Here is a 26,664-nt window from a genome sequence, read left to right as displayed (position 1 = left end):
AAACTTTGAGAATTAAGCCAGGCATGGTGGTGTGTGCCTGTAGTCCTAGCTACTTGGGAGGCTGAGGCAGGAAGACAGCTTGAGCCCAGGAGTCTGAGGTTACAGTGAGCTATGATAGCACACCACTGTACTCTAGCCTGGGTAACAGAGCGAGACCCCACTCCTCTCTCACAAAATAATAATAACAATAAATGAGTGTTTAAAAAGGAGTTTATCCATTTAGGTTTATCTCCAATATTATTTTTTGTTGTTGTTTTCAGATAATGGTATGAAAACAAATATGGGCTATATTATGGTTACCTAGGGTGGGAAATATAAAATACTGCCATAGAGGCTTTTTCTCTATCTAATAAGACCATGGTGACATTTCAAGAGAAGAAGTTTTGAAGAACTAGACCTTTTTTTGTGTGTGTTTTTGTTTTGTTTTGAGACAAAGTCTCACTCCGTCAACCAGGCTGGAGTACAGTGGTGCCATGTTGGCTCACTGCAACCTCTACCTCCCAGGTTCAAGCAATTCTCGTGCCTCAGCCTCACGAGTAGCTGGGATTACAGACACGTACCACCATAACCAGCTAATTAATGTATTTTTAGTAGAGACGGGGTTTTGCCATGTTGGCCAGGCTGGTCTTGAACTCCTGGCCTCATGTAATCTGCCTGCCTCAGCCTTCCATTGAGGAGACAGATCTTTAAACAAATACTTTAATGTGATAAATACTGTATGTATATTTATAAAGTACAATGGGAATTTTAAAAATGAAAATTATCTAAAACGATCTGGAAGACTAGTACTTGGTGAATAGCAAATTATATGGACAATAACCTCGTTTACATCTGTCTTTTACAAAATAAATTATAGCTATGTCTATAGACCTGCTCTGTCCATTCCCTAGTACTTACTTTTACTAACTCCCTATCTTTCCAACTAAGCAAAAAGTCATCAAGATGTCCAGGTTTACTCTTAGCCATGTTTCAGCAGTCAAAAAAATCTTCGAGTTTCAAAATTAATGACCTTTTAAAACCGGTTAAATTCCTAAGAACATTTTAAATTACAGAGATGTCAAACACAATTTAAGTATACTGACTTCTGAACAGGCAAAGTATTGGGGAAAGACATTTGTGGTATGTTTCATGTTGTAACTCAAAGAGAATTAGTAGCACTGAATCTTTTAGAAGTGGCAAGAACATATTAAAATGAGATCTACCTATTTTAACTGCAACTGAGTAAGTCCATTAAAGTTTGACTATGTAGACTATCTATACAGATTGAACATCCCTTATCTAAAATGCCGGGGACCAGAAGTATTTCAGAGTTTGTATTTTTCTGTTTGTTTTGCATATTTGCATTATACTTATAATTGAGCATTCCTAATCCAAAAATCCAAAATCTGAAATACTGCAATGAGGATTTCCTTCGAGTGACATACTGGTGCTCAAAAAGTTTCAAATTTCATATCAGGGATACCAACCAGCCCTCTAAAGTCTGGCTGGCAAAACAACTAAGGTGAATCACTTTAACACACACAGTCTTACCCTTGATAAGGAAGGTTTAACTAAACATAGAAATTCCTTATTTTGGGCTTTAAGTATACCTCATATTGTTCTGAAGCTATGATTAGCAATTACAGATGCCTAGTATTTTAGAGAGTAAATAAGTTATTAAAGATAAGTTATCTGGTAAATCTTTCAAACATACAAATTTCATGAGGAAAAAACAAAAACTGTGATTTGTGGTGAAACACTTGAGAACTACTGGTCTAGTAAAATAAGGAAAGAGGAAGGTACTCCAAAGTGACAATTACTATTAACAGACAGTACTTGTGGATGCTCCCTAAAATAAAACTCGTTATTGCTAAAAAACTTACCCAAGAAAAGTTGGTTAATAAAAGTCTCTCTTGGTGAATCTAACAAAGTTCATACCTTGCTTTTCATAGCAGATGAATATGGGCCTAAGAACAATCCAGGTAAAATTTCCTAGAAAAAAAAAATTGAGGTATTTACCATCAGCAATTTAAATCTATCAGACTATGTACCATATACCTGAATTTGTGGGGTGTTTTCATAGTTGTTAAAACAATTTGCTTAAAAGTTTGTTATTTAGGGAGCATTTCCTATCCACGATGAGCAAATGATTGGGTAGAGAAATGCAGGCATGCTTTATAACATCAAATAAGACACTCAAGTTTTATTTAAACAGCTTTATTTTATATCAACAGCTCTGAAAAGTTGGATATGTGAACTTATACAGTTTTTTATAAGCAGTTTGGACGGAATTAGTACATTGTAATGTTGCATTTTAGATTAATAAAATCTTTTAAATTTTACTTCTATTCTCTGCTAAAATCTGGAAATAAAATAGGCATAAAGGAAATCATCCCTTTAAAGCTACACAAAACCTTATTCGGCCAAATCAAAAGCAGCACAAGATACAACAAGATTGGAACTCTTATCTATTTTTTTAATCTTTTTTTTTTTCTTTAAAAAATAGAGATGAAGTCTCAGTATGTTGCCCAGGCTGATAAGGAACTCCTGGGCTCTAGTGATCCTTCCGCCTCAGCCTCCCAAACTGCTCGAATTACAGACATGAACTCCTGTGTCCGACCTAAAACTATGATCTATAGTTAATAGAAGCAAATTATTACTGTAACATAAAAAGTCCAAATTCAAATATTTGCCAGTTGACAAAATTTCAACAATTTAAATATGTACCTTCTAGAAGCTGAATTCAAATTTATTCTATGTAAATTCAATATAGAAAGCTTTCAGTCTGGATATATCACACCCTAGATCCTAACAGTAACTTTATAGTTCAGTTCTATAAGTCATAATTATTTGTATATAAAACTGATTTCTCCCACCAGGCTTTTGCGGGCAGAAATTACATTTAGTCATCTTTGCATTCCTCATAGCACCAAACAAAATGCCTCATAGGTACTCACATAGTTTTTCAAAGTGAATTTTCATTACGAGAGAAAAGTAACAGATTTTTAGAAGTCATGGGATTCCCAGGAACAAGATACTGCTTAATCCTGGGGCAAACAGACCTCACTGTAAAAAGTATGAAATGCAAAAGAAAATGAGCTGCTATGAGGGTTAGCTATCATTTAATTCATTCCAAACTGAAAGTATTCAATTTGATCTTCTAAAAGACTTAATTATGGAAGTTGATTGAAAATCGGACACAAAGTGAACAATGCTTATTTGTTGTACAGTGAACTCTCCCTAACTTATCTATACAGAGAAAGCAAACTGCTTTCAAAAGGAACACAAAAATAGTATCCAATTTTTCACATGAGGAAAAAGAAAGTGACTCATTGGCCAGGTGCAGTGGCTCATGCCTGTAAGCCCAGTACTCTGGGAGGCCAAGGTAGGTGATCACCTGAGGTCAGGAGTTCGAGACCAGCCTGACCAACATGGAGAAACCCCACCTCTACTAAAAATACAAAATTAGCCGGGCATGGTGGCGTATGCCTGTAATCCCAGCTATTCAGGAGGCTGAGGCAGGAAAATCGCTTGAACCCGGGAGGCAGGGTGTCCCGACCTGCAGGACAGTCGAACGGGCCCTGGAAGGGGGAGTGGGAATGGAGAAGACAAGAAAACACAAGAAATGGAGACAAGACAAACAGCCTGATCAAGTCTCGTTTATTGAGTGTAGGGTCATGCCTTATATAGGCTGGCAGGGGAAGAGGTTGGGCCAGGGCGGTGATAGGGGGCCGGGTCTTCTCAAATTACAATCGCGCATGCGCCGTGGGTTTGTACTTTTCCCGGGCGCGGGATCGCGCCTGCGCCCTGGCCTGCATATCTTCCTGGGCGGGAAAATGTTTGCGCGCGCGCGGGAAAGGTTGGCGCGCGCGGGAACAGTTTTGGCGCGCGCGGGAGAAACTTAGGCACAGGCGGGAAAAGCTTTGGGAGTGCGCGGGAAGGGTTTGTAAATAAAGAACCCGGGAATGTGCCCTCTTGTCTCCGCTTTGCGGAGATCAGAGATCAAGCAACAGAGGTCGGCTAATTCCGGGCCTCATGGCTCCGGACAGCAGGGGTTGCGGTGAGCAGAGATCGTGCCATTGCACTCCAGCCTGGGCAACAAGAGCAAAATTCCATTTCAAATAATAATAATAATAATAATAAGAGAAAGTGACTCATTAAGTACAAACACCTATTATTATATTCCTCTAATTTCCCATCTTTTTAAGATCCAAGATTAACCTTAAATATTTAAAATAATTAATTATTTAAAATACATAATGATGAACCTACAGATCATGAATCAGCAGGTCTCAAATCCTATAAACTAAGGTTGTTACTATGATAACATGGGTTGGTTTGAACAAACAAAAGGTTGCCATACCTGCATCTCTCGTCTCATAGGGTAGGTCCACTCCTTTAAAAGGGGAGGAAAACATAAGAATAAAAGTAGATAACATTTAAAAAGTCACCCAATTAAAGGCTAAAGATGTGACATACAAGTATGTAGATTTTTTAAAGTTACATTATACTTTAAGAATATTTTATTAAAATAGCAGACTTGGTTTCACAAACATCTGAAAATTAAAGTAACAAGAAACAAAGCTTAAGGCATTCTTTAAATAACTAGGCTTCCAGAATTATTATATTACTTCATATAATGGATGAAACTGCTCATTAAACTTAAGAATAGAATAGATATTCCAGAAGATTCTCCCCAAAACTGATCTTCTAAGTCAAAGATGTCACTAGATTTTTTTTGTTTCTCATGCCAACTCTAATCAACTGACAGTAGATACCTAAAACACTGTGTGGTCCAAGACAGCAAGAAGAATGTCTGATCAACAAATAATACCTGAAATGGATAAAAGAAAAATGCTATGTCATAGGTACTTGCCATGTCTGATCTAAAATGCCAAAAGCTTATCAAAGAGCCTTTCCTACATCTCACTTGGTCCTAACATTCTTGTCTAGTTCAATTATTTTAACACATATCACAAAAGATAAGAGACTTTGTTTTGTCTTTGGAATGCAGACCAATATAAAGAAGCTGTAAAATAACACAAAATGTCAACTGGTAAAAGATAAAAAATATTTTAAAAGTTAGAAAAAGAGAAAACTAACTATAGTAAATTGAAATGAAGAATCGAAACAGACTAGAAGGCCAGGCTTCTGTGGCTCATGCCTATAATCCCGGCACTTTGGGATGCCGAGGCAGGCAGATTGCTTGAGCTCAGGAGTTTGAGACCAGCCTGGGAAACAGAGTGAAACCCCTTCTCTACTAAAAATACAAAAAAATTAGTTGGGCATGGTGGAGCCTGCTTGTAATCCCATCTACACAGGAGGCTCAGGTGGGAAGATCGCTTGAGCCTGGGAGGCAGAGGTTACAATGAGCCGAGATCACCCCACCACTCCAGCTTGGGTGACAGACTGAGACCCCCGTCTTAAAAAAAAAAAAAAATGATAGTACAGATAGTCCTCATTTGTTAATGGATTGATTGCATTCCAAAAGTTTCTAAGTTGGTTGCTTAAAACTCAGAATTATTACTAGTAATTAGGTTTCCAAAGCATTCTGGAAAATACCTTTTTAACCTTTTATTTTGAAATAATTTTAGGATTACAGAAAAGTTGCAAAAATAGTACAAGGAATTCTATTTACCCTTCACCCAGATTCTCCAAGTCAGAAAAGTAATTTTTTGTTTGTTTGTTTTTTGAGACTGAGTCTTGCACTATCGCCCAGGCTGGAGAGCAGTGGCATGATCTCGGCTCACTGCAAGCTCAGTCTCCTGGGTTCATGCCATTCTCCTGCCTCAGCCTCCTGAGCAGTTGGGACTACAGGTGCCCACCACCACTCCAGGCTAATTTTTTTGTGTGCTTTTAGTAGAGACGGGGTTTCACCGTGTTAGCCAGGATGGTATCGATCTCCTGACCTCATGATCCGCCCACCTCAGCCTCCCAAAGAGCTGGGATTTCAAGAGTGAGCCACTGCACCTGGCCCAGAAAGTATTTTTAACACAGAAGGTAGAAATGGTATCCATCTGTAATGAAAAGAGAGAATAATAATCCTACAATGAGAGACAGGTTTTTTTTTTTTTTAACCACGTGATTTATTTTTTATTTTATCTTTTTTTATTATACTTTAAGTTCTAGGGTACATGTGCACAATGTGCAGGTTTGTTACATATATATACATGTGCCATGTTAGTGTGCTGCACCCATCAACTCATCATTTACATTAGGTTTATCTCCTAATGCTATTCCTCCCCCCTACCCCCTCCCCACAATAGGACCCGGTGTGTGATGATCCCCTTCCTGCGTCCAAGTGGTCTTACTGTTCAATTCCCACCTATGAGTGAGAACATGTGGTGTTTGGTTTTCTGTTCTTGTGATAGTTTGCTGAGAATGATGGTTTCCAGCTGCATCCATGTCCCTACAAAGGACACAAACTCATCCTTTTTTATGGCTGCATAGTATTCCATGGTGTATATGTGCCACATTTTCTTAATCCAGTCTGTCACAGATGGACATTTGGGTTGATTCCAAGTCTTTGCTATTGTGAATAGTGCCTCAATAAACATACGTGTGCATGTGTCTTTATAGCAGCATGACTTATAATCCTTTGGGTATATACCCAGTAATGGGATGGCTGGGTCATATGGTACTTCTAGTTCTAGATCCTTGAGGAATCGCCATACTGTTTTCCATAATGGTTGAACTAGTTTACAGTCCCACCAACAGTGTAAAAGTGTTCCTATTTCTCCACATCCCCTCCAGCACCTGTTGCTTCCTGACTTTTTAATGATTACCATTCTAACTGGTGTGAGACGGTATCTCATTGTGGTTTTGATTTGCATTTCTCTGATGGCCAGTGATGACGAGCATTTTTTCATGTGTCTGTTGGCTGTATGTTTGCCTTCTTTTGAGAAATGTCTGTTCATATCCTTTGCCCACTTTTTGATGGGGTTGTTTTTTTCTTGTAAATTTGATTGAGTTCTTCATAGGTTCTGGATATTAGCCCTTTGTCAGATGAGCAGATTGCAAAAATTTTCTCCAGTTCTGTAGGTTGCCGTGTTCACTCTGATGGTAGTTTCTTTTGCTGTGCAGAAGCTCTTTAGTTTAATTAGATCCCATTTGTCAATTTTGGCTTTTGTTGCCGTCGCTTTTGGTGTTTTAGACATGAAGTCCTTGCCCATGCCTATGTCCTGAATGGTATTCCCTAGGCTTTCTTCTAGGGATTTTATGGTTTTAGGTCTAACATTTAAGTCTCTAATCCATCTTGAATTAATTTTCGTATAAGGAGTAAGGAAAGGATCCAGTTTCAGCTTTCTACTTATGGCTAGCCAATTTTCCCAGCACTATTTATTAAATAGGGAATCCTTTCCCCATTTCTTGTTTTTGTTAGGTTTGTCAAAGATCAGATGGCTGTAGATGTGTGGTATTATTTCTGATGGCTCTGTTCTGTTCCATTGGTCTGTATCTCTGTTTTGGTACCACTACCATGCTGTTTTGGTTACTGTAGCCTTGTAGTAAGTTTGAAGTCAGGTAGCGTGGTGCCTCTAGCTTTGTTCTTTTGGCTTAGGACTGTATTGGCAATGCGGGGTCTTTTTTGGTTCCATATGAACTTTAAAGCAGTTTTTTCCAATTCTATGAAGAAAGTCATTGGTAGCTTAATGGGGATGGCCCTGAATCTATAAATTACCTTGGGCGGTATGGCCATTTTCACAATATTGATTCTTCCTATCCATGAGCATGGTATGTTCTTCCATTTGTTAGTGTCCTCTTTTATTTCACTGAGCAGTGGTTTGTAGTTCTCCTTGAAGAGGTCCTTTACATCCCTTGTAAGTTGGATTCCTTGGTATTTTATTCTCTTTGAAGCAATTGTGAATGGGAGTTCATTCATGATTTGACTCTCTGTCTGTTACTGGTGTATAAGAATGCTTGTGATTTTTGAACATTGATTTTGTATCCTGAGACTTTGCTGAAGTTGTTTATCAGCTTAAGGAGATTTTGGGCTGAGACTATGGGGTTTTCTAAATATACAATCATGTCATCTGCAAACAGGGACAATTTGTCTTCTTCTTTTCCTAATTGAATACCCTTTATTTCTTTCTCTTGCCTGATTGCCCTAGCCAGAACTTCCAACACTATGTTGAATAGGAGTGGTGAGAGAGGGCATCCCTGTCTTGTGCCAGTTTTCAAAGGGAATGCTTCCAGTTTTTGCCTATTCAGTATGATATTGGCTGTGGGTTTGTCATAAATAGCTCTTATTATTTTGAGGTACGTTCCATCAATACCTAGTATATTCAGAGTTTTTAACATGAAGGGCTGCTGAATTTTGTTGAAGGCCTTTTCTGCGTCTATTGAGATAATCATGTGGTTTTTGTCTTTGGTTCTGTTTATATGCTGGATTACGTTTATTGATTTGCATATGTTGAACCAGCCTTGCATCCCAGGGATGAAGCCCACTTGACTGGTCGTGGATACACTTTTTGATGTGCTGCTGGATTTGGTTTGCCAGTATTTTGTTGAGGATTTTTGAATCAATGTTCATCAGGGATATTGGTCTAAAATTCTCTTTTTTGGTTGTATCTCTGTCAGGCTTTGGTATCAGGATGATGTTGGCCTTGTAAAATGAGTGAGGGAGGATTCCCTCTTTTTCTATTGATTGGAATAGTTTCAGAAGGAATGGTACCAACTCCTCCTTGTACCTCTGCTAGAATTCGGCTGTGAATTCGTCTGGTCCTGGACTTTATTTTGGTTGGTAGGCTATTAATTATTGCCTCAATTTCAGAGCCTGCTATTGGTCTATTCAGAGATTCAACTTCTTCCTGGTTTAGTCTTGGGAGAGTGTAAGTGTCCAGGAAATTATCCATTTCTTCTAGGTTTTCTAGTTTATTTGCGTAGAGGTGTTTATAGTATTCTCTGATGGTAGTTTCTATTTCTGTGGGGTCGGTGGTGACATCCCCTTTATCAGTTTTTATTGCGTCTATTTGATTCTTCTCTCTTTTCTTCTTTATTAGTCTTGCTAGCGGTCTATCAATTTTGTTGATCTTTTCAAAAAACCAGCTCCTGGATTCATTGATGTTTTGGAGGGTTTTTCAGTGTCTCTATCTCCTTCAGTTCTGCTCTGATCTTAGTTATTTCTTGCCTTCTGCTAGCTTTTGAATGTGTTTGCTCTTGCTTCTCTAGTTCTTTTAATCGTGATGTTAGGGTGCCAATTTTAGATCTTTCCTGCTCTCTCTTGTGGCCATTTAGCGCTATAAATTTCCCTCTACACACTGCTTTAAATGTGTCCCAGAGATTCTGGTATGTTGTGTCTTTGTTCTCATTGGTTTCAAAGAATATCTTTATTTCTGCCTTCATTTCGTTATGTACCCAGTAGTCATTCAGAAGCAGGTTGTTCAGTTTCCATGTAGTTGAGCGATTTCGATTGAGTTTCTTAGTCCTGAGTTCTAGTTTAATTGCACTGTGGTCTGAGAGACAGTTTGTTATAATTTCTGTTCTTTTACATTTGCTGAGGAGTGCTTTACTTCCAACTATGTGGTCAATTTTGGAATAAGTGCGATGTGGTGCTGAGAAGAATGTATATTCTGTGGATTTGGGGTGCAGAGTTCTGTAGATGTCTATTAGGTCTGCTTGGTGCAGAGATGAGTTCAATTCCTGGATATCCTTGTTAACTTTCTGTCTCGTTGATCTGTCTAATGTTGACAGTGGGGTGTTAAAGTCTCCCATTATTATTGCATGGGGGTCTGAGACTCTGTAAGTTTCTAAGGACTTGCTTTATGAATCTGAGTGCTCCTGTATTGGGTGCATACATATTCAGGATAGTTAGCTCTTCCTGATGAATTGATCCCTTTACCACTATGTAATGGCCTCCTTTGTCTCTTTTGATCTTTGATGGTTTAAAGTCTGTTTTTATCAGAGACTAAGATTGCAACCTCTGTTTTTTTTGTTTTCCATTTGCTTGGTAGATCCTCCTCCATCCCTTTATTTTGAGCCTATGTGTGTCTCTGCATGTGAGATGGGTCTCCTCAATATAGCAAACTGATGGGTTTTGACTCTTTACCCAATTTGCCAGTCTGTGTCTTTTAATTGGACCATTTAGTTCATTTACATTTAAGGTTAATATTGTTATGTGTGAACTTGATCCTGTCATTACGATATTAGCTGGTTATTTTGCTCGCTAGTTGATGCAGTTTCTTCCTAGCATTGATGGACTTTACATTTTGACATGTTTTTGCAATGGTTGGTACCTGTTGTTCCTTTCCATGTTTAGTGCTTCCTTCAGGATCTCTTGTAGGGCAGGCCTGGTGGTGACAAAATCTCTAATCATTTGCTTGTCTGTAAAGGATTTTATTTCTCCTTCACTTATGAAACTTAGTTTGGTTGGATATGAAATTCTGGGTTGAAAATTCTTTTCTTTTAAGAATGTTGAATATTGGCCCCCACTCTCTTCCAGCTTGTAGAGTTTCTGCCGAGAGATCTGCTATTAGTCTGATGGGCTTCCCTTTGTGTGTAACCTGACCTTTCTCTCTGGTTGCCCTTAACATTTTTCCCTTCATTTCAACTTTGGTGAATCTGACAATTACGTGTCTTAGAGTTGCTCTTCTCGAGGAGTATCTTTGTGGCATTCTCTGTATTTCCTGAATTTGAATGTTGGCCTGCCTTGCTAGATTGGGGAAATTCTCCTAGATGATATCCTGCAGAGTGTTTTCCAACTTGGTTCCATTTTCCCCGTCACTTTCAGTCACAACAATCAGACGTAGATTTGGTCTTTTCACATAGTCCCATACTTCTTGGAGGCTTTGTTTCTTTTTACTCTTTTTTCTCTACACTTCTCTTCTCGCTTCAATTCATTCATTTGTTCTTCAATCGCTGATATTCTTTCTTCCAGTTGATCAAGTCGGTTACTGAAGCTTGTGCATTTGTCACGTATTTCTCGTGTTATGGTTTTCATCTCTATCAGTTCTTTTAAGGTCTTCTCTGCATTGATTATTCTAGTTATCCATTCATCCATTCTTTTTTCAAGGTTTTTAGTTTCTTTGTGCTGGTTACGTAGTTCCTCCTTTAGCTCTGAGAAGTTTGATCAACTGAAGCCTTCTTCTCTCATCTCGTCAAAGTCATTCTCCGTCCAGCTTTGTTCTGTTGCTGGCGATGAGCTGCATTCCTTTGGAGGGGGAGATGCGCTCTGATTTTTTGAATTTCCAGCTTTTCTGCACTGCTTTTTCCCCATCTTTGTGGTTTTATCTGCCTTTGGTCTTTGATGATGGTGACATACTGATGGGGTTTTGGTGTGGGTATCCTTTGTGTTTGTTAGTTTTCCTCCTAACAGTCAGGACCCTCAGCTGTAGGTCTACTAGAGTTTGCTTGAGGTCCACTCCAGACTCTGTTTGCCTGGGTATCAGCAGCGGAGGCTGCAGAAGATAGAATATCGCTGAACAGCGAGTGTTGCTGTCTGATTCTCACTCTGGAAGCTTCGTCTTAGGTTTTTTTAAAATAAGATAAACAGAAAGCATATTTGTTTTTGATCTTGAAAACTGTTCTCAGCAATATAGTAGAAGACTATAAACCCTGAGTAATGACAGTTTAAAAAAAAAACAAAAAGCCAGGTGTGGTGGCTCACACCCATAATCCCAGCACTTTGGGAGGCTGAGGTGGGTGGATTACCTGCGGTCAGGAGTTCAAGACTAGCTGGGCCAACATGGTCAAACCCCGTCTCTACTAAAAATACAAAAATTAGCTGGGCCTGGTGGCGGAAGCCTATAATCCCAGCTACTTGGGAGGCTGAAGCAGTAGAATTGCTTGAACCTGGAAGTGGAGGTTGCAGTGAGCTGAGATCATGACATTGCACTCCAGCCTGGGCAACAACAGTGGAACTCCGTCTCAAAAAAAAAAAAAAAAAAACAAAACAAAAACCCAAAAGATTCATAGCAATCAATCAGAGGAGGCCTGTTATCCTGAGCCAGCATAAGGAAGTCCTCTCTGTTTCTCTGTTTCAACACTATAAAGAAACTAACTTGGAAATGACCAATCTACTTTTTGTTTCATTTCTGCTTTATTTAGCTAGATTTTGCCTATAAATCCAGCCTCCTCTGCTCAGCACACTGAAATGCCTTTTCTAAATCTTTTGATGACACACTGCCTGATAGATGAACCACTAATAAAAGCCAGTTAGATTTTAAGCTAAATTTGTTGTAATTTTGTCTTTTGACACAGGGTAGAACTATGTTTGGCTTTACTAGATATTGCTAAAACTTTTCCAAAACCACTGTACACTCCCACCAGCAATATATGGGAGTTCTAGTTGTTCTACATCTTCACTATGGCCTTATTTGAAATGGAAAGTACTTGTAAACACAAGATAAAGTCTGTGATCTGCTCAAAGTCGAACTCATATCAAGATCAAACAGCTGGAACTCCCAAAGGCAACATCCTCAGTGAAAGATAAACTAGGGAAGGAAAAAAAAAACAAAAATTCAACTCATCCCATAGAAGTGAGTACTCTTGTCTTTCCTAGCTTTGGCTCTGGGTAGGTACTGGTAGTGGTGGAGTGGGGTCTTCCTAATCACAATCTGGCATCCACTCAAGTTTGGGGTTAGAATTCAATTACTTCTGTGAGGCCAAGTGAGAATTTAATGTAAGTGGTTCTGGGTAGATTGCATCCTGGATTCCTGGAAGAAGCAAATGCATACTCTCTAGAAAAACACACCTTAAACCTAGATCAGAAATAATTCACACAGATAAAGTCCCAACAAGCTCACAATCAGAAACTAATTGAAAAACAAGAAGTGAGCCACCATAGGAAGCAGAAACAACTGAATTACACTTACAAAACTGCACAGATTATAAGCAATAATGAAAAGTATAAAAAATTTAAAGAAATTAGGTATCAAAATATGACCAAAGACTAAGAAATTGATTTTTAAAAACACAGAATATGCAGAAATAAGAAGTATAACTGAAACGAAAAATCAGTGAGTAGGCCAGGTTCCATGGCCTACGCCTGTAAATTACCCAGCACTTTGGGAGACTGAGGCAGGCGGATCACTTGAGCCCAGCTTGGGCAACATAGTGAAACTCTGTCTCTACTAAAAATCTAAAAATTAGCCAGGCATGGAGGTAGCACGCCTGTAGTCCCAGCTACTTGGGAGGCTGAGGCAGGAGAGCTGCTTGAATCTGGGAGGTGGAAGTTGCAGTGAGCCGAGATCGCACCACTGTACTCCAGCCTGGGTGACAGAGTGAGACTCTGTCACACTCACACACTCACACACACACACACACACACACACACACACACACGAAACTCAAAAATAAAATCAAAAGATACCACTACATACCACTAGAATGGTTAAAGTTAAAAAGACTGACAACATCAAATGCTGGTGATGATGTGGAGCAACTGGGACTCTCATACATTGCTGGTAGGAATGTAAAATGAAATGTTAAACATACACCTACCCTATTATAATATCCAGCCATCCCACTCCTAGGCTTTACATATATATAGAGAGAGAGACATATAGCCACACAAAGACTTGTACATGAATATTTATAGCAGCTTTATTTATTGTAGTCTCTAAGAACTCAAATGTCTATGGTCTCTTCATACAATGGAGTAGTACTCAGGGATAAAAGTCTACGGAGTACTCATAAACACAACAACATGGATGAATTTCATTGACATTATGTTCAGTGAAGAAAGCCACACACAAAAGAGTCCATTTGCATGATTCCATTTGTATCGAGTTCAAGAGCAAGGAAAACTAATCTATGTTGATAGAAATCAGATTACTGGTTGCCTGTTGTGGAATGCGAGAGGAAATGCCTGGAAATAGATGTAACCTTCTATGCTAATAGAATATTCCTGTATCTTGATGGGGTAGATTACACTAGTGTATGTTTATCAAAACTCAATGAATCGCACACTTATTATTTGTACATTACACTATATAAATTTTACCTTTATTAAAAAAAAATCTACACAAAAGACATTACATACAAAGGAAGGACAATCAGATGGACACTGACTTCTCAAGTGCATGAAAGAAGCCAGAGGACAAGAATAATTCATTCAAAGTGGCAGGACAAAAACAACTGTTAATTAAGAATATATGCTCAGAAAAATATCTTTCAAGAAAAAAAGTTAAGATGTTCTTTGAAGAAAGGATACTATCATTGTCTATTTTAGTCATAGAGAACCTAAGTAACTTGATTTTGGGTCCAGATAGTCTGAATCCAGAGTTCATTCTCTTAATCAATACACTACACAGTCTTTCAATGTAAGAATGAACTTTACGGCAAACATATAGTTAAAATTAAACAAATTAATTAGCTGCATAAAATAATGATTAATTTATGGATATTAACAGAATAGAAATAAAGCATGTAATTTCTAAGCCAGCAATAAGGGAAACATAATTGTTTACTAGATTATCTTTTTTTTTTGAGACAGAGTCTTGCTCTGTCACCCAGGCTGGAGTGCAGTGCAGTGGCACGATCTTGGCTCATTGCAACCTCTGCCTCTGGGGTTCAAGCAATTCCCCACCTCACCCTCCCGAGTAGCTGGGATTACAAGTGCTCAGGTAATTTTTGTGTTTTTAGTAGAGATGGGGTTTCACTGTCTTGGCCATGCTGGTCTTGAACTCCTGACCTGGTGGCCCACCTGCCTCGGCCTCCCAAAGTGCTGAGATTACAGGCGTGAGCCACCGCGCCCAGCTCAGATTCTTTAACTTACTAATGTGTTATGGTAATCTTTTTATACATAAGTCTTTTTGTCAGGTATGGTATCTTACACCTGTAATTCCAGCCCTTTGGAAGGCTGGGGCAGGAGGATGGCTTGAGCCCAGGAGTTCAAAACCAGCCTGGGCAACATAGGGAGACCTCATCTCTACAAAAATTTAAAAATTAGCCAGGTGCAGTGGTGGTGCATGACTGAGGTCCTAGCTACTTGGGAGGCTGAGGCAGGAAGATCACTTGGGCTTGGGAGGTTGAGGCTGCAGTGAGTCACGATGATGCCACTGCACTCCAGCCTGGGCAACAGAGACAGACCCTATCTCAAGGGGAAAAAAAAAGGAAATGAAACAAAGAAAAAGAAAATAGTTTTTAAAGACTTTAGGCCAAAGACTCTTTTTAGTCATGGTACTCCTAATGATAAGCACAGTGCCTGACACAGAATAAGCACAAACTAGATGCATTTCAGAGATCTACTGCACTAAATGCTATTGACTTTGTTTTTCTTTTTAAAAGATTCCTAAGTAGTCTAACAGCTAGCCTTATCTTCCTGAAGCAACTTGTCAGAGCTGTGAAAAAGAAGAAAATCAATTAAAGAAATGTATACTTTTGAATTTATCTGAAGTGAAATCACTAAATTTTGTATAATTAAAGAAAAAAAAACCAGGGCAACACATATCAAGGAATGGTGTACATATATTCTGGGAAATACTTGTGTAAGGGAGGGAAAACTTTCCCTCTACCGACAGGATTCGGTAACAGTGTATTAAATAAACTAAATGGAGAAAAGGTATATAAATTTATTATGTGTATGGGAGTATCACAGGAAAAAAAGTGTATCAAAAAAAGTGATATTTTTAAAAAGTGTATACAAAAAAAAAAAAACAACCCAGTGATATTTAAAACCAGTCTATGAAATAAACTAAAAGGAGAAAAGGTATAGAAATTTATTATGTACATAGGGGTATCACAGGAAAGAAAAGTGTATACCAAAAAAAAAAAAAAAAACAGTGATATTTAGGAGCCTATATACCCTTTCTATAGGATGGGGATAGGGGTATATAGGCAATTTCGTATCACCACCAATGATCTATTTGAAGCTACTATAATTCTGGAGAAAGACAAATGGGCCCTCAGAATAATAATAGATGATACTTTGTGACAGTTTGTCTGGGTGTGGTGCTGACTTTTACTTTCCTCTCCAGTGATGAGTTAATCTTCCCTGGTTGATGAAACTCCCTGGGAGCAAACTGAGCTTCTTTTGGATGATCTGTCCTTAGGTAGATAATAGGAGTTCAGAGAAAGGCTTTCTCCCCATTTGCTACTTTGCAAGTGTTTCCAACTTAAAGTAATCAATCTACCAAGGTGTCATATTTTGCAGTGGCATTTCCGCAATACTTTCATTTGGTAACATGCCAAAAGACACTCAAAACTACTGAAGTATCAATTTTATCAAAAAATTTCTTTAGGGAGAAACAGTATTTTCACTGGTTACTAATTTAAACAATTTTGATATTAAAACAAACAGGTACATATGGGGTAGAATGCAAAATTTACCTGAACCTTTCAGCAAAACAAGAGGCTTCAAATAAATGTTGAGCTTTCTATAAGGTTATATGTAATACAACATGAAAGACTCTCTTGATATATATACAAGGAAGATATTATAAGAGGGAAAAGCAAGCTGTACACTAGGAGAGAATGAAAATATTCCTAGTCACAGGACAGATAAGAAGCCTTCTTCTTTCTTGAAACCTAGAAAGCTTTCTCTCACAGAAAAGTTCATTTGGAACTATTCCTGGTGTTATCATCAGATGCTGATCTCAGAATCCACCTTCTTCGATGCCCTGACCCAGATTACTACCTACAGAACAAACCTTAAACCTGGCTGTCGGCCGGGCACTGTGGCTCACGTCTGTAATCTCAGCACTTTGGGAGGCCGAGACGGGCGGATCACGGGATCAGGAGATTGAGACCATCCTGGCTAACTCGGTGACACCCCGTCTCTACTAAAAATACAAAAAATTAGCTGGGCATGGTGGCAGGCGCCTGTAGTCACAGCTACTAAGGAGGCTGAGGCAGGAGAATGGCGTGAACCCGGGAGGCAGAGCTTGCAGTTAGCCGAAATCTCGCCACTGCACTCCAGCCTGAGCGACGGAGCGAGACTCTGTCTCAAGAAAAACAAACAAACAAAAAACCTGCCTGTCTATGGATCCTACTAATCAAGATTTTAAGTCTGAATGCTCATAGTCTTCTTCTACCACATATCCATCTATCTGAACACGTGTCTAATAACCAAGTCTTACCACTATCACACTTAATTCTTAATCTCAGCCTGCCCACACTACTCCTGAAATCTATCCTTTTAGAAACCGTGGTATTAATGGAAGCATCTTCGTATCACCACCAATGATCTATTTTAAGCTACTATTGTAATTAATTAGTAGAATCAATTCCCCAAACCTTATGAGTAGCCAAGCAGTTCAACCACATTTACCAAACCAAGGCAAGCCAGATAAACCAAAATAACCCTCTATTGTGAAACACACCATGATTCTGAGAGAAATTAATTCACAAGTGAAAATCTTTCAATCAACATGAGCTACAAGGTACTACATGTTAAAACATCCTTCAGAATTATCTTCTTCCTTCCCATAAAAATGATCTATAAAACTGCATTTGGATAGAAAAAGAAGTTACAAAAATATCCAAAGACCCTCAAACATATCAGTGAAGGATATAGACTGTAACCATTAGACAAAATAAAAAATTCTTATATGGATTGAAATATGAAATATGGGCCGGGCGCGGTGGCTCAAGCCTGTAATCCCAGCACTTTGGGAGGCCGAGACGGGCGGATCATGAGGTCAGGAGATCGAGACCATCCTGGCTAATACGGTGAAACCCCGTCTCTACTTAAAAATACAAAAAAAACTAGCCGGGCGACGAGGCAGGCGCCTGTAGTCCCAGCTACTCGGGAGGCTGAGGCAGGAGAATGGCGTAAACCCGGGAGGCGGAGCTTGCAGTGAGCTGAGATCCGGCCACTGCACTCCAGCCTGGGTGGCAGAGCGAGACTCCGTCTCAAAAAAAAAAAAAAAAAAAAAAAAAGAAATATGAAATATGAACTTTTACAAATACAGTAGTCCCCTTTATCCACAGGTGATATGTTCATATGTTTGAGGATAGTGCCGAATCCTATATACACAATACTAAAATAGAATACAAATTTTACATAGGCTGGAGGTGGGGAGCAACAGTTTGGAGGAGAAAAAAATCATCAGAATACTAGACTTACACTGGGACATTCCACAAAACAGAAAAGTTAGTATTGTAGTTTCTCTGCTACAAAAAATAGGTAAACCCCTCCAAAGTCCTTTTCCTTTAACTCCCACACCAAGCTTGATCTTTGCTTAAACCAAAGGAGAAAACAAAATGTTTCACTCAAATAAAAAGAGAGGGTGGGCAGGGACTGCAGGTGTAGAAGAGCACTCGAGTAAGATATTTTCTAAACCAGCAATTTTTAAACCTGACTGCACATTAGAATCATCTAGCTTCATTCAGACAAATTAAACTATAATAGGTGCTGGTAAGGTCCAGGCATCAGTATTTTTAAAAATTTCCTTACTCTACAGTAAGGGTTAATAAAAGCACCATTCTAAATAAAGGAGCTAGAAAAGGAATCCTCAGTCAGGTATGTTAAGTAATTCCTACCTTTGATCCTGTACTATGGGATCCATAAGAAAAATGGAAAGGGAAACATGGAAAGTTGCTAAACTGCAATGTAAATAAATATTTCATTTTCTATCAGAAGAGAAAACATTAACTTTTAAATTATAAAACCTACTGCCCCAGCTACAATCAGTTTGCTTAAAAAATGGTACTATCAGCTGCTCCTTCTTCCTAACATCTAAGTTCACTTATGAAAGGTTCAGTCTAAATGGAAAAAAATAGACAATGACCAAAAATTGTAAGTGTTACAAAGGTAAGTATTATTAAAGTACCAAGTGCTATAGTACCTGGGGAAGTGAACCAGTCTAGGGGATGAGGAAAGGAGTTAGAGCAACTGGCAAACAGAAAAAGCTTCTCTGAAGAAATGTTGCCTAAAGTGGGATTTAACCCAAGGGTAAGCAGTTAATTAGGTGAGGGTAAGGAAAGTACTGGCAGCCAAGGCAGGGGAAAATAGCAAACATAAAGGTGGGGGGGTGGGGGTGGGGAAGGGAATTAAAGCATATCAGGAACTGAGAGAAGATAAATATAGGCTAGGGCTTACAGAGAAGTGAGCAATAGTAGCAGCTCATAATGAGGTTAGAGAGGTATGCAGATGCCAGACCATACAGGACCTTGGAAATAATGTCAAGGGTTTAAACTTCATCTTCAAAACAATGGAAAATCATGAAAAAGTTTTAAACAAAAAAAGTAACACTCTTTCTGCAAACTGACTAAATTTTTGTTAGCACTGTCCTATACAAAGAATACCAATATTTCAAGAAACATGAAAATAATATTCTTGTAGAGGTGACAGAATCATCAAGCTGACACAGCTTGATCACATTAACATTAAAAGCATTCTGCTTGAATTCCATTGTTATTAAATTTGGTCTATAATTTGGCTTTCCAGGTAGTGCTCCCTATGTCAAAGAAATAATGCTGGCTGATCACTCTAACTACTTAAGACCATTTGACACTTTATCTCACTGGAGATTAGAAAATTAACAGCATTTATTAGTCAGTTTATTATGAATAATTATATGCTACTATTTAATAGTTTATGTGCCCTCTATGTATACTTTTATCAGCCCAGAAAGTACCCTTTAACTGTGGAAATGTTCCTATGGTTTTGGTGGGAGGGCTACCAACAATAAACTTCACTCCTCTAGTCAAGGAATTAGGGATATGACCTAGATTGGGCCCCTCGTATCTGCCCTTTCCTGGCTACAGTGACTGATCCAAAGTGTGGGAACATGACCTAAATGAGGCCATTCCTCTAGATTTCAAACACAGGAAGTGCTGTTTTATTCCTCAATAACCAAACTCATAAAGGTGTGACCCCAGAGCAGCTGATGGCCAAGCTTGACATCTTGGAGAAGCTGGAGAGAGAGCAGACTCAGAGAAAGTAGAGATAAGAACTCACCAGAGGCAAAAGCAGTTGTGATGCTTTATAATACCTGGGTCTAGTCAAATGCTTCAAACTAGCTGCACCACTACCTTTCTGGATTTAATTACTTTTTTTTTTTTTTTTTTTTTTGAGATGGAGTCCCGCTCTGTCTTCCACACTGGAGCACAGTGGCTAGATCTCAGCTAACTGCAAGCTCCACCTCCTGGGTTCATGCCATTCTCCTGCCTCAGCCTCCCGAGTAGCTGGGACTACAGCCACCCGCCACCACGCCCGGCTAATTTTTTTTTTTTTAATTTTAATTTTTTATTTTTAGTAGAGACGGGGTTTCACCATGTTAGCCAGGATGGTCTTGATCTTCTGACCTCATGATCTGCCCGCCTCGGCCTCCCAAAGTGCTGGGATCACAGGCGTGAGCCACCGGGCCCGGCTGCATTTAATTACTTCTTCTTTTTCTTGCTTAAGTTCGTTTTTGTTGCTTGCAACCAAAAGATACCAAACATGCAATATTATGAAATATGGAATGAATTGGCTTTCAGCAGACAATACTTGCATCATTATCCACTAGCTTTAAGCATTACCTCTGTCCTTGTGATGCAATATGATATACATGGTCTTTCTCTCCAGTTCCTGTCAGAGTCCTCCTAAAACTCTCGGAATTTTCTAATAGGAGTGTCTTTGGTTACTTATGAGCCACTATTTATGATCAAACCTGATTATGCTAATGAAATGATTTAGGGTGGGGCCAGTCACCAGAAAGACCATGTGACTAGAGGGTTGCACTCTCAGCCTCATACACACACACCTCTATGGGAGGGGCTGGAGATAAAGTTCTATAAAAACCTGTTGATAAGATTTGTTGAGCTTCTGGATGGAGCTCAACACTGGAGGTGCTAGTGAGACAAGTAGGAGGCAGGGAATCTAAGGCTGTTTCACCCTGACTTCCCAGAACTAAACTGAAAGGAAAACCCTAACTTTCCACGCCTAAGTAACAAAAGGACCAGAGGATACTCCTGTTGCAACCACCCCCCCACCTTTTCTGCACAGTAGACGGGAAATCGGCTGTCCTCAACAAATCAAGACTGAATGCCGGTGGAATCTTCGTTTGCAACTTTGTAACTTCACTCTAGCCACTGAATGGTTGCTGTCCACAACCAAGCCCACTGATGGGAGGTGGGGGGTTTGGCAACCAATCAGGCCAATTGCAAGCCACCTCTTCATTTACATGAGGTGTGCTTGGAGTGGCCAATGGGAAACTTCTAGGGGGTATTTGGACCCAAGAAGATTCTGTAAAGCGTGGGGCTTCTAGGGCGGCTGCCACACTGTGGAGTGTACTTTTGTCTTCAATAAATTCCTGCTTTTGTTCTTTTGTTGCTTCATTCTGTCTGCTTTGCCGGGAGTTTTGTCCAATTCTTTGTTCAAAACGCCAAGAACCTGGACAACTTGCAATCACGACTCTCCACTGGTGACACTGGGATGGTGTTGTGCCCCTTCCCCCATACCTTGCCCTATTCATCTCTTCCTTCTGTCTGTTCACTGGATCTTTTGTAATATCCTTTATAATAAATCCGTAAATGTACTTCCCTGAGTCCTGTGAACCACTCTAGCAAGTTAACTGAACCAAGGAGGGAGTAACGGGAACCCTGATTTCCAGTCAGTCAGGAGTGTATAGGTGACAACCTATTACTTGTGGTTACCATCTGAGGTTGGGGGCAGCCTTGTGGGACTGAGCCATTAACCTGTGGGATCTAACTAACTTTAGGTACATACGTGACAGAATTGAATTATGGGACATTCAGTTCATGCCTGCTGGAAAACTGCTTGGTATGGAAAAACCCCCACACATCTGGCAGCATAGAAAAAGAGTATGTTTTCAACAGTCCCACACAGAAAAGACAGGTATATTCCCACCAAGAATTTATCAGTTTTGCAGGAATAAGGCATACATAATGATATATACAGTACCAGATTAAATGCAAAGTCTGGGAAAATTTTAAACTAGAATTTTTAAGATTAGGGCAGGGAAGAATTGAAGTGTATTAAAAAGAACAATAAGGAGGCCAAGGTCCTCCTGGTGTTTTGTGCTACTGTGTTGTTAATTTGGCACATCACTTATTTTCAGTAAGGTACAATTTCTTCACCTGGAATGTGGGACTCTACATTATTTGTAAGGTTGCTTGCAGTTAAGTGCTGAAATTACTGTATCATTTTGAGGATATAAAAGCATACTCCTTCGCGGTAGCTCAAACCTGTAATCCCAGCCCTTTGGGAGGCTGAGGTAGGCGGATCACTTGAGGTCAGGCGTTTGAGACTAGTATGGCCAACATGGTGAAACCTCGTCTATACTAAAAATACAAAAATTAACCGGGCGTGGTGGCGGGCACCTGTAATCCCAGCTACTCAGGGAGCTGAGGCAGGAGAATCTTTTGAAGCCGGGAGGCGGAGGTTGCAGTGAGCGGAGATAGCGCCACTGCATTCCAGCCTAGGCAACAAGAGCGAAACTCCGTCTCAATAAACAAACAAACAAATAAATAAATAAATAAATAAATAAAAAGCATACTCTTCATTCACATTATTGTATGTTAAATATAAATTCATTTTTATAACTAGCCTAAATATGACCTCCTTTTTTCTTATTTAAGAGTATATCCGGCCGGGCACGGTGGCTCACGTCTATAATCCCAGCACTCTGGAGGCCAAGGCGGGCGGATCACAAGGTCAGGAGTTTGAGACCATCCTGGCCAACACGGTGAAACCCCGTCTCTACTAAAAATACAAAAAAATTAGCCAGGCGTGGTAGCGGGTGCCTGTAGTCCCAGCTATTCGGGAGGCTGAGACAGGAGAATGGCGCGAACCCGGGAGGCGGAGCTTGCAGTGAGCTCAGATCGTGCCACTGCACTCTAGCCTGGGCTACAGAGCGCGACTCCGTGTCAAAAAAAAAAAATTACCTGGGAATAGTGGCGCGTGCCTGTAATCCCAGCTACTCGAGAGGGCTGAGGCAGGCGAACTGCTTGAACCGGGACCCGAGGCAGAGGCTGCGGTGGGCCGAGATAGCGCCATTGCACTCCAGCCTGGGGCAACAAGAGTGAAACTGTCTCAAAAAAAGAAAAAAAAAAAAAAAAGTCTATTTTTGGGCCAGGTGCGGTGGCTCACACCTGTAATCCTAACACTTTGGGAGGACAAGGCGGGAGGATCTTGAGGCCAAGAGTTCAAGACCAGCCTAAGAAGCAACCCCATCGCTACAAAAAAATAAAATAAAAATAAGCCCAGTGTGGTTCCAGCTACTCGAGAGGCTGAGGTCAAAGGATGGCTTGAGCATGGGAGTTCGAGACTGCAGTGAACTGAGATCGCACCACTGCACTCCATTTTGCAACGGTGATACCCAGTCACAAAGTCTCTACTCTTAAAACAAAAGTAATTGTCAAGCATCAACACCACAAGAGCGCCCTCCAAACAAAAATGTGAACCTAGGCCGGGCGCGGTGGCTCACACCTGCAATCCCAGCACTTTGGGAAACCGAGGCGGGCGGATCACAAGGTCCGGAGATCGAGACCGCCCTGGCCAAAATGGTGAAACCCGTCTCCCCTAAAAATACAAAAATTAGCTGGGCGTGGTGGTGCGCACCTGTATTTCCAGCTACTCGGGAGGCTGAGGCAAGAGAATCGCTGGAACCCGGAAGGCGGAGGTTGCAGTGAACCGAGATCACACCACATTGCACTCCAGCCTGGCGACAGAGCAAGACTCCGTCTCAAGAAAAAAAAGAACCTCAAATGAAGATATTCAATAGAATAAATATTCGGAATAAACTGAATGGTCTCCTAAAAATAGGGCTTTATTTTTCCCAACTACTTTAAAGGTATTTTTAACTAGCGATGTTAGATTTTCTTTCTTAATCCTACTAAAGCATAGCTGAGTATCTTCGTCTTGTTAATTTAGTCTCCAGAAAATTCTAATTTAGTAGTCTGTAATGCCGCAAAACGTTAAACTAGCAACAGATGAAAAATAAAATCCGAGTAGAAACAGCAGGCAGGGATGTAAGGTGGAGTAAAAATAGCCACGAATTAGAAACCAGGAGAAAAGGTATATAGATTTTTACTTTCAATATTAATTTTCCTCCAAAGGTCGAGATTTCTGATTAAGAGTTATCAGATTCAGATGAGCTAGCTTTGAGACACTTTACTGTGCGGGTCATAGCTTTGTCTAAAAACAAAAAACTTTGGGAAACTTTTCAAAGGCGCGCTTCCAAACTTCAGGCGCCGAGTCTATTCCGCATGTGGGGCCATGTGTCCCATAAGTGAATCGTTTACACCACAGATATTCCTCAAAAGGAGGTTAAAACCAACTTCGCTTTCAAGTTACTTTGACAATAAAAGAGGAACCTTACTCCAGGTCAGTCCTGGATGCCAAGCCTAGGGACTCAGGGATTGCTTTCCCTCTTCTCAAATGTAAGTACACCGGACGCTGTACCTCCGCGGGGTCTGGAAAGGACGAGGAACTCAGTCGGAATTGGAGCCGACTGCTCGGCCTCAGAGGTCCCGGGACGCCTTCAGGAGGCAGGGCGCCCGCGCAGGTGGGGGCTAAGACGGTTGGGGACTGGGATTGCCCCTCGGCCGGAGCCACAGGGAGAGGCCTGTGCGTGGCAGCCACGGGGCCGACTCACCTCGGCGTCTTCCTTGCACTGTGGAAGGGAAGGGAACTCCAGCTTCATGTCCTCCATGGTGCTGGCCCGCGGGCTGGTGGGTGGGGTGGGAGAGTGTTACACAGCCGGCCGACCCTTGGGCTGGCTGCGGCGGCGGAAGGAAGGAGGGCCGGCGGAGCGGAGGGCTCACAGGCGGGCGGCGGGCTTAAACTAACACACGCAGACTAGAGGGTCCCAGTGACTCCAGCGGCGGGCGGCGAAGACGCGGAAGAGGAGGGTCGGGCGTCTTACACCCGGCCGCCATGCCGCTGCCGTCTCCCTCCCCTAAAGTCTCCGCAACCCTCAGGCCGCCCAGGATCCAGCACGGCACCAGCCCGACAACCGTCTCGTCGCCTCCCTCCCGCCCCCTCCACCCGCGCCGCCTCAGCCAATCCCAGCCCACGTTCGCCTTCTGCCCGCCCTCCGCCGCCGCCAGGTGTCAGCGCGCCGCCACCCCTGCTCCGCCCCTTCGCTAGAGCGCAGACGCCGGGGGTTGGGGGGGCGGAGCCTCGGTTGCTGCTAGGCCACAGCTCACCCGGCGTGGAGGAGGCGGGGCTGCGGTGGGACAGGACAAGTGAAGGTCCTGGGAAAGGCAGTGGGGCGGTCTGAGCCAGCTCCGCCCTTTCCAGACAGGACGTAGAGCCCTTCTTTAACGTTAGAACAGACAGGCAAAACCTGCTACCCACCAGATAGTGGCATCCGAAAGGAAAGCTAGAGTTTCTCCCCTCTCAAAATTCTGCACAATCTATGCTGAGTTTATAACCAAATGAAGAGTTCGATTTAAAATCACGTAGTGCCATACAGAAAATGAAACACCCATCACCTTTAAGCAAAGAATTAAACGGCTCAATGCTTTAACAATTCTTAAAAGTATTTTAAGAGTACTTGAAAATACAACTCCATTTAGATTACCTACAAAATATCAAGAATGACAACTGAAAAAAATCAGAAAAAGGAACTGATAGCTGACTCAGTAAATTGTATATAATACTGTAAAGCTTATTCCATTAATTATTATATTTTGAAATAAAATTAATAAACCACATGGCTTTCAATATCTTTTAAAAGGAGTTTGCCAGCCTGGGCAAAATAGTAAGACCCCCCCCCACTAAAAAACTTCTTTTTTAATTCCCTGGGCGTGGTGGCGTGTGCCTGTAAACCCACAATGAAAAGATTTGGACCAGGCACGGCGGCTCACGCCTGTAATCCCAGCACTTTGGGAGGCTGAGGTGGGCGGATCACCTGAGGTCGGGAGTTTGAGACCAGCCTGACCAACATGGAGAAACCCCGTTTCTACTAAAAATACAAAAATTAGCTGGGTGTGGTGGCGCATGCCTGTAATCCCAGCTACTTGGAAGGCTGAGGCAGGAGAACCACTTAAACCCGGAAGGCGGAGGTTGCAGTGAGCCGAGATAGTGCCATTGCCCTCCAGTCTGGACAACAAGAGCAAAACTCCGTCTCAAAGGAAAGAAAGGATTTGTACACCAAATTGATTCTTTAAAAAACCACCACCGGCACAAAGGTAAAAGGCAAGTCACTCATTAACTAAATGCAAATTATAAGTAAAAAGATCACGCAGATACTTGACTTAAACCTCCCCCTACATTCTTTTCATATTGTCACATAAAATGCACTGCCAACACATAGAAACAGAACTGTATAATAATTTGAGTATTAGATGGCTAACTTGAGCACTCCATTTTCTCTATCACTATTTTAACTGTTCTTCGTCTTTTAAAATTAAAAAAAGGCACATAATATCCTGCTAGGAAGTTTTTAATTTGAAGAATTATTGTGTAATTAGCTAGGTCATATATTTTTGGTTCTTTAGTGTTTATGAAACTGAAGTTGCCTTTTCTTTTCACCATCATCTTTAATAACTATTTATGCCCAATGATGATTCCTTTGTGTACTGTTATAATTTTATTGCCAGATGATACGAGAAAGAATTATGTATAGGTAACAGAAATCTTGTTTTGAACATTTCTGACACTCCTACATCCCCTACATCATACACTCTTAGCCAGGTATCCATAGATACCTAAAGAGTCCTTGGATGAGCCTGGGAAACAATAAATTTCCTGAAAGTATAGTATATGCAAAATTGTGCGTATGTTATAATTTTTCCTGGAAGAGGGTCCAGACCTTCACATCCTCAACAGGGACCTATCATCTTACATAAACC

At 40.8% G+C, this 26,664-nt stretch overlaps 1 protein-coding gene across 1 annotated transcript in view; it reads right to left on the bottom strand.

Annotated features, from left to right (window-relative positions):
* STYX (serine/threonine/tyrosine interacting protein) overlaps window positions 1-24,834 on the bottom strand; it is a 51,717-nt gene extending 26,883 nt beyond the window's left edge. The window contains exons 1-3 of the mRNA XM_010372070.2: window positions 24,462-24,834; window positions 4,343-4,375; window positions 1,918-1,971 (exon numbers count right to left, since the gene is read on the bottom strand). Coding sequence (XP_010370372.1) covers window positions 1,918-1,971; window positions 4,343-4,375; window positions 24,462-24,518 — 144 coding nt within the window. The 5' untranslated portion in view covers window positions 24,519-24,834. The remainder of the gene's footprint in view (window positions 1-1,917; window positions 1,972-4,342; window positions 4,376-24,461) is intronic.
* Window positions 24,835-26,664: the final 1,830 nt, after the last annotated feature.

This window comes from Rhinopithecus roxellana, chromosome 5 (genome assembly GCF_007565055.1).
Source record: "Rhinopithecus roxellana isolate Shanxi Qingling chromosome 5, ASM756505v1, whole genome shotgun sequence".
In the NCBI taxonomy this organism is placed as follows: Eukaryota; Metazoa; Chordata; class Mammalia; order Primates; family Cercopithecidae; genus Rhinopithecus; species Rhinopithecus roxellana.
Note: the sequence above shows the minus strand (reverse complement) of the source record. Positions and strands in the feature narration are given on the sequence as shown.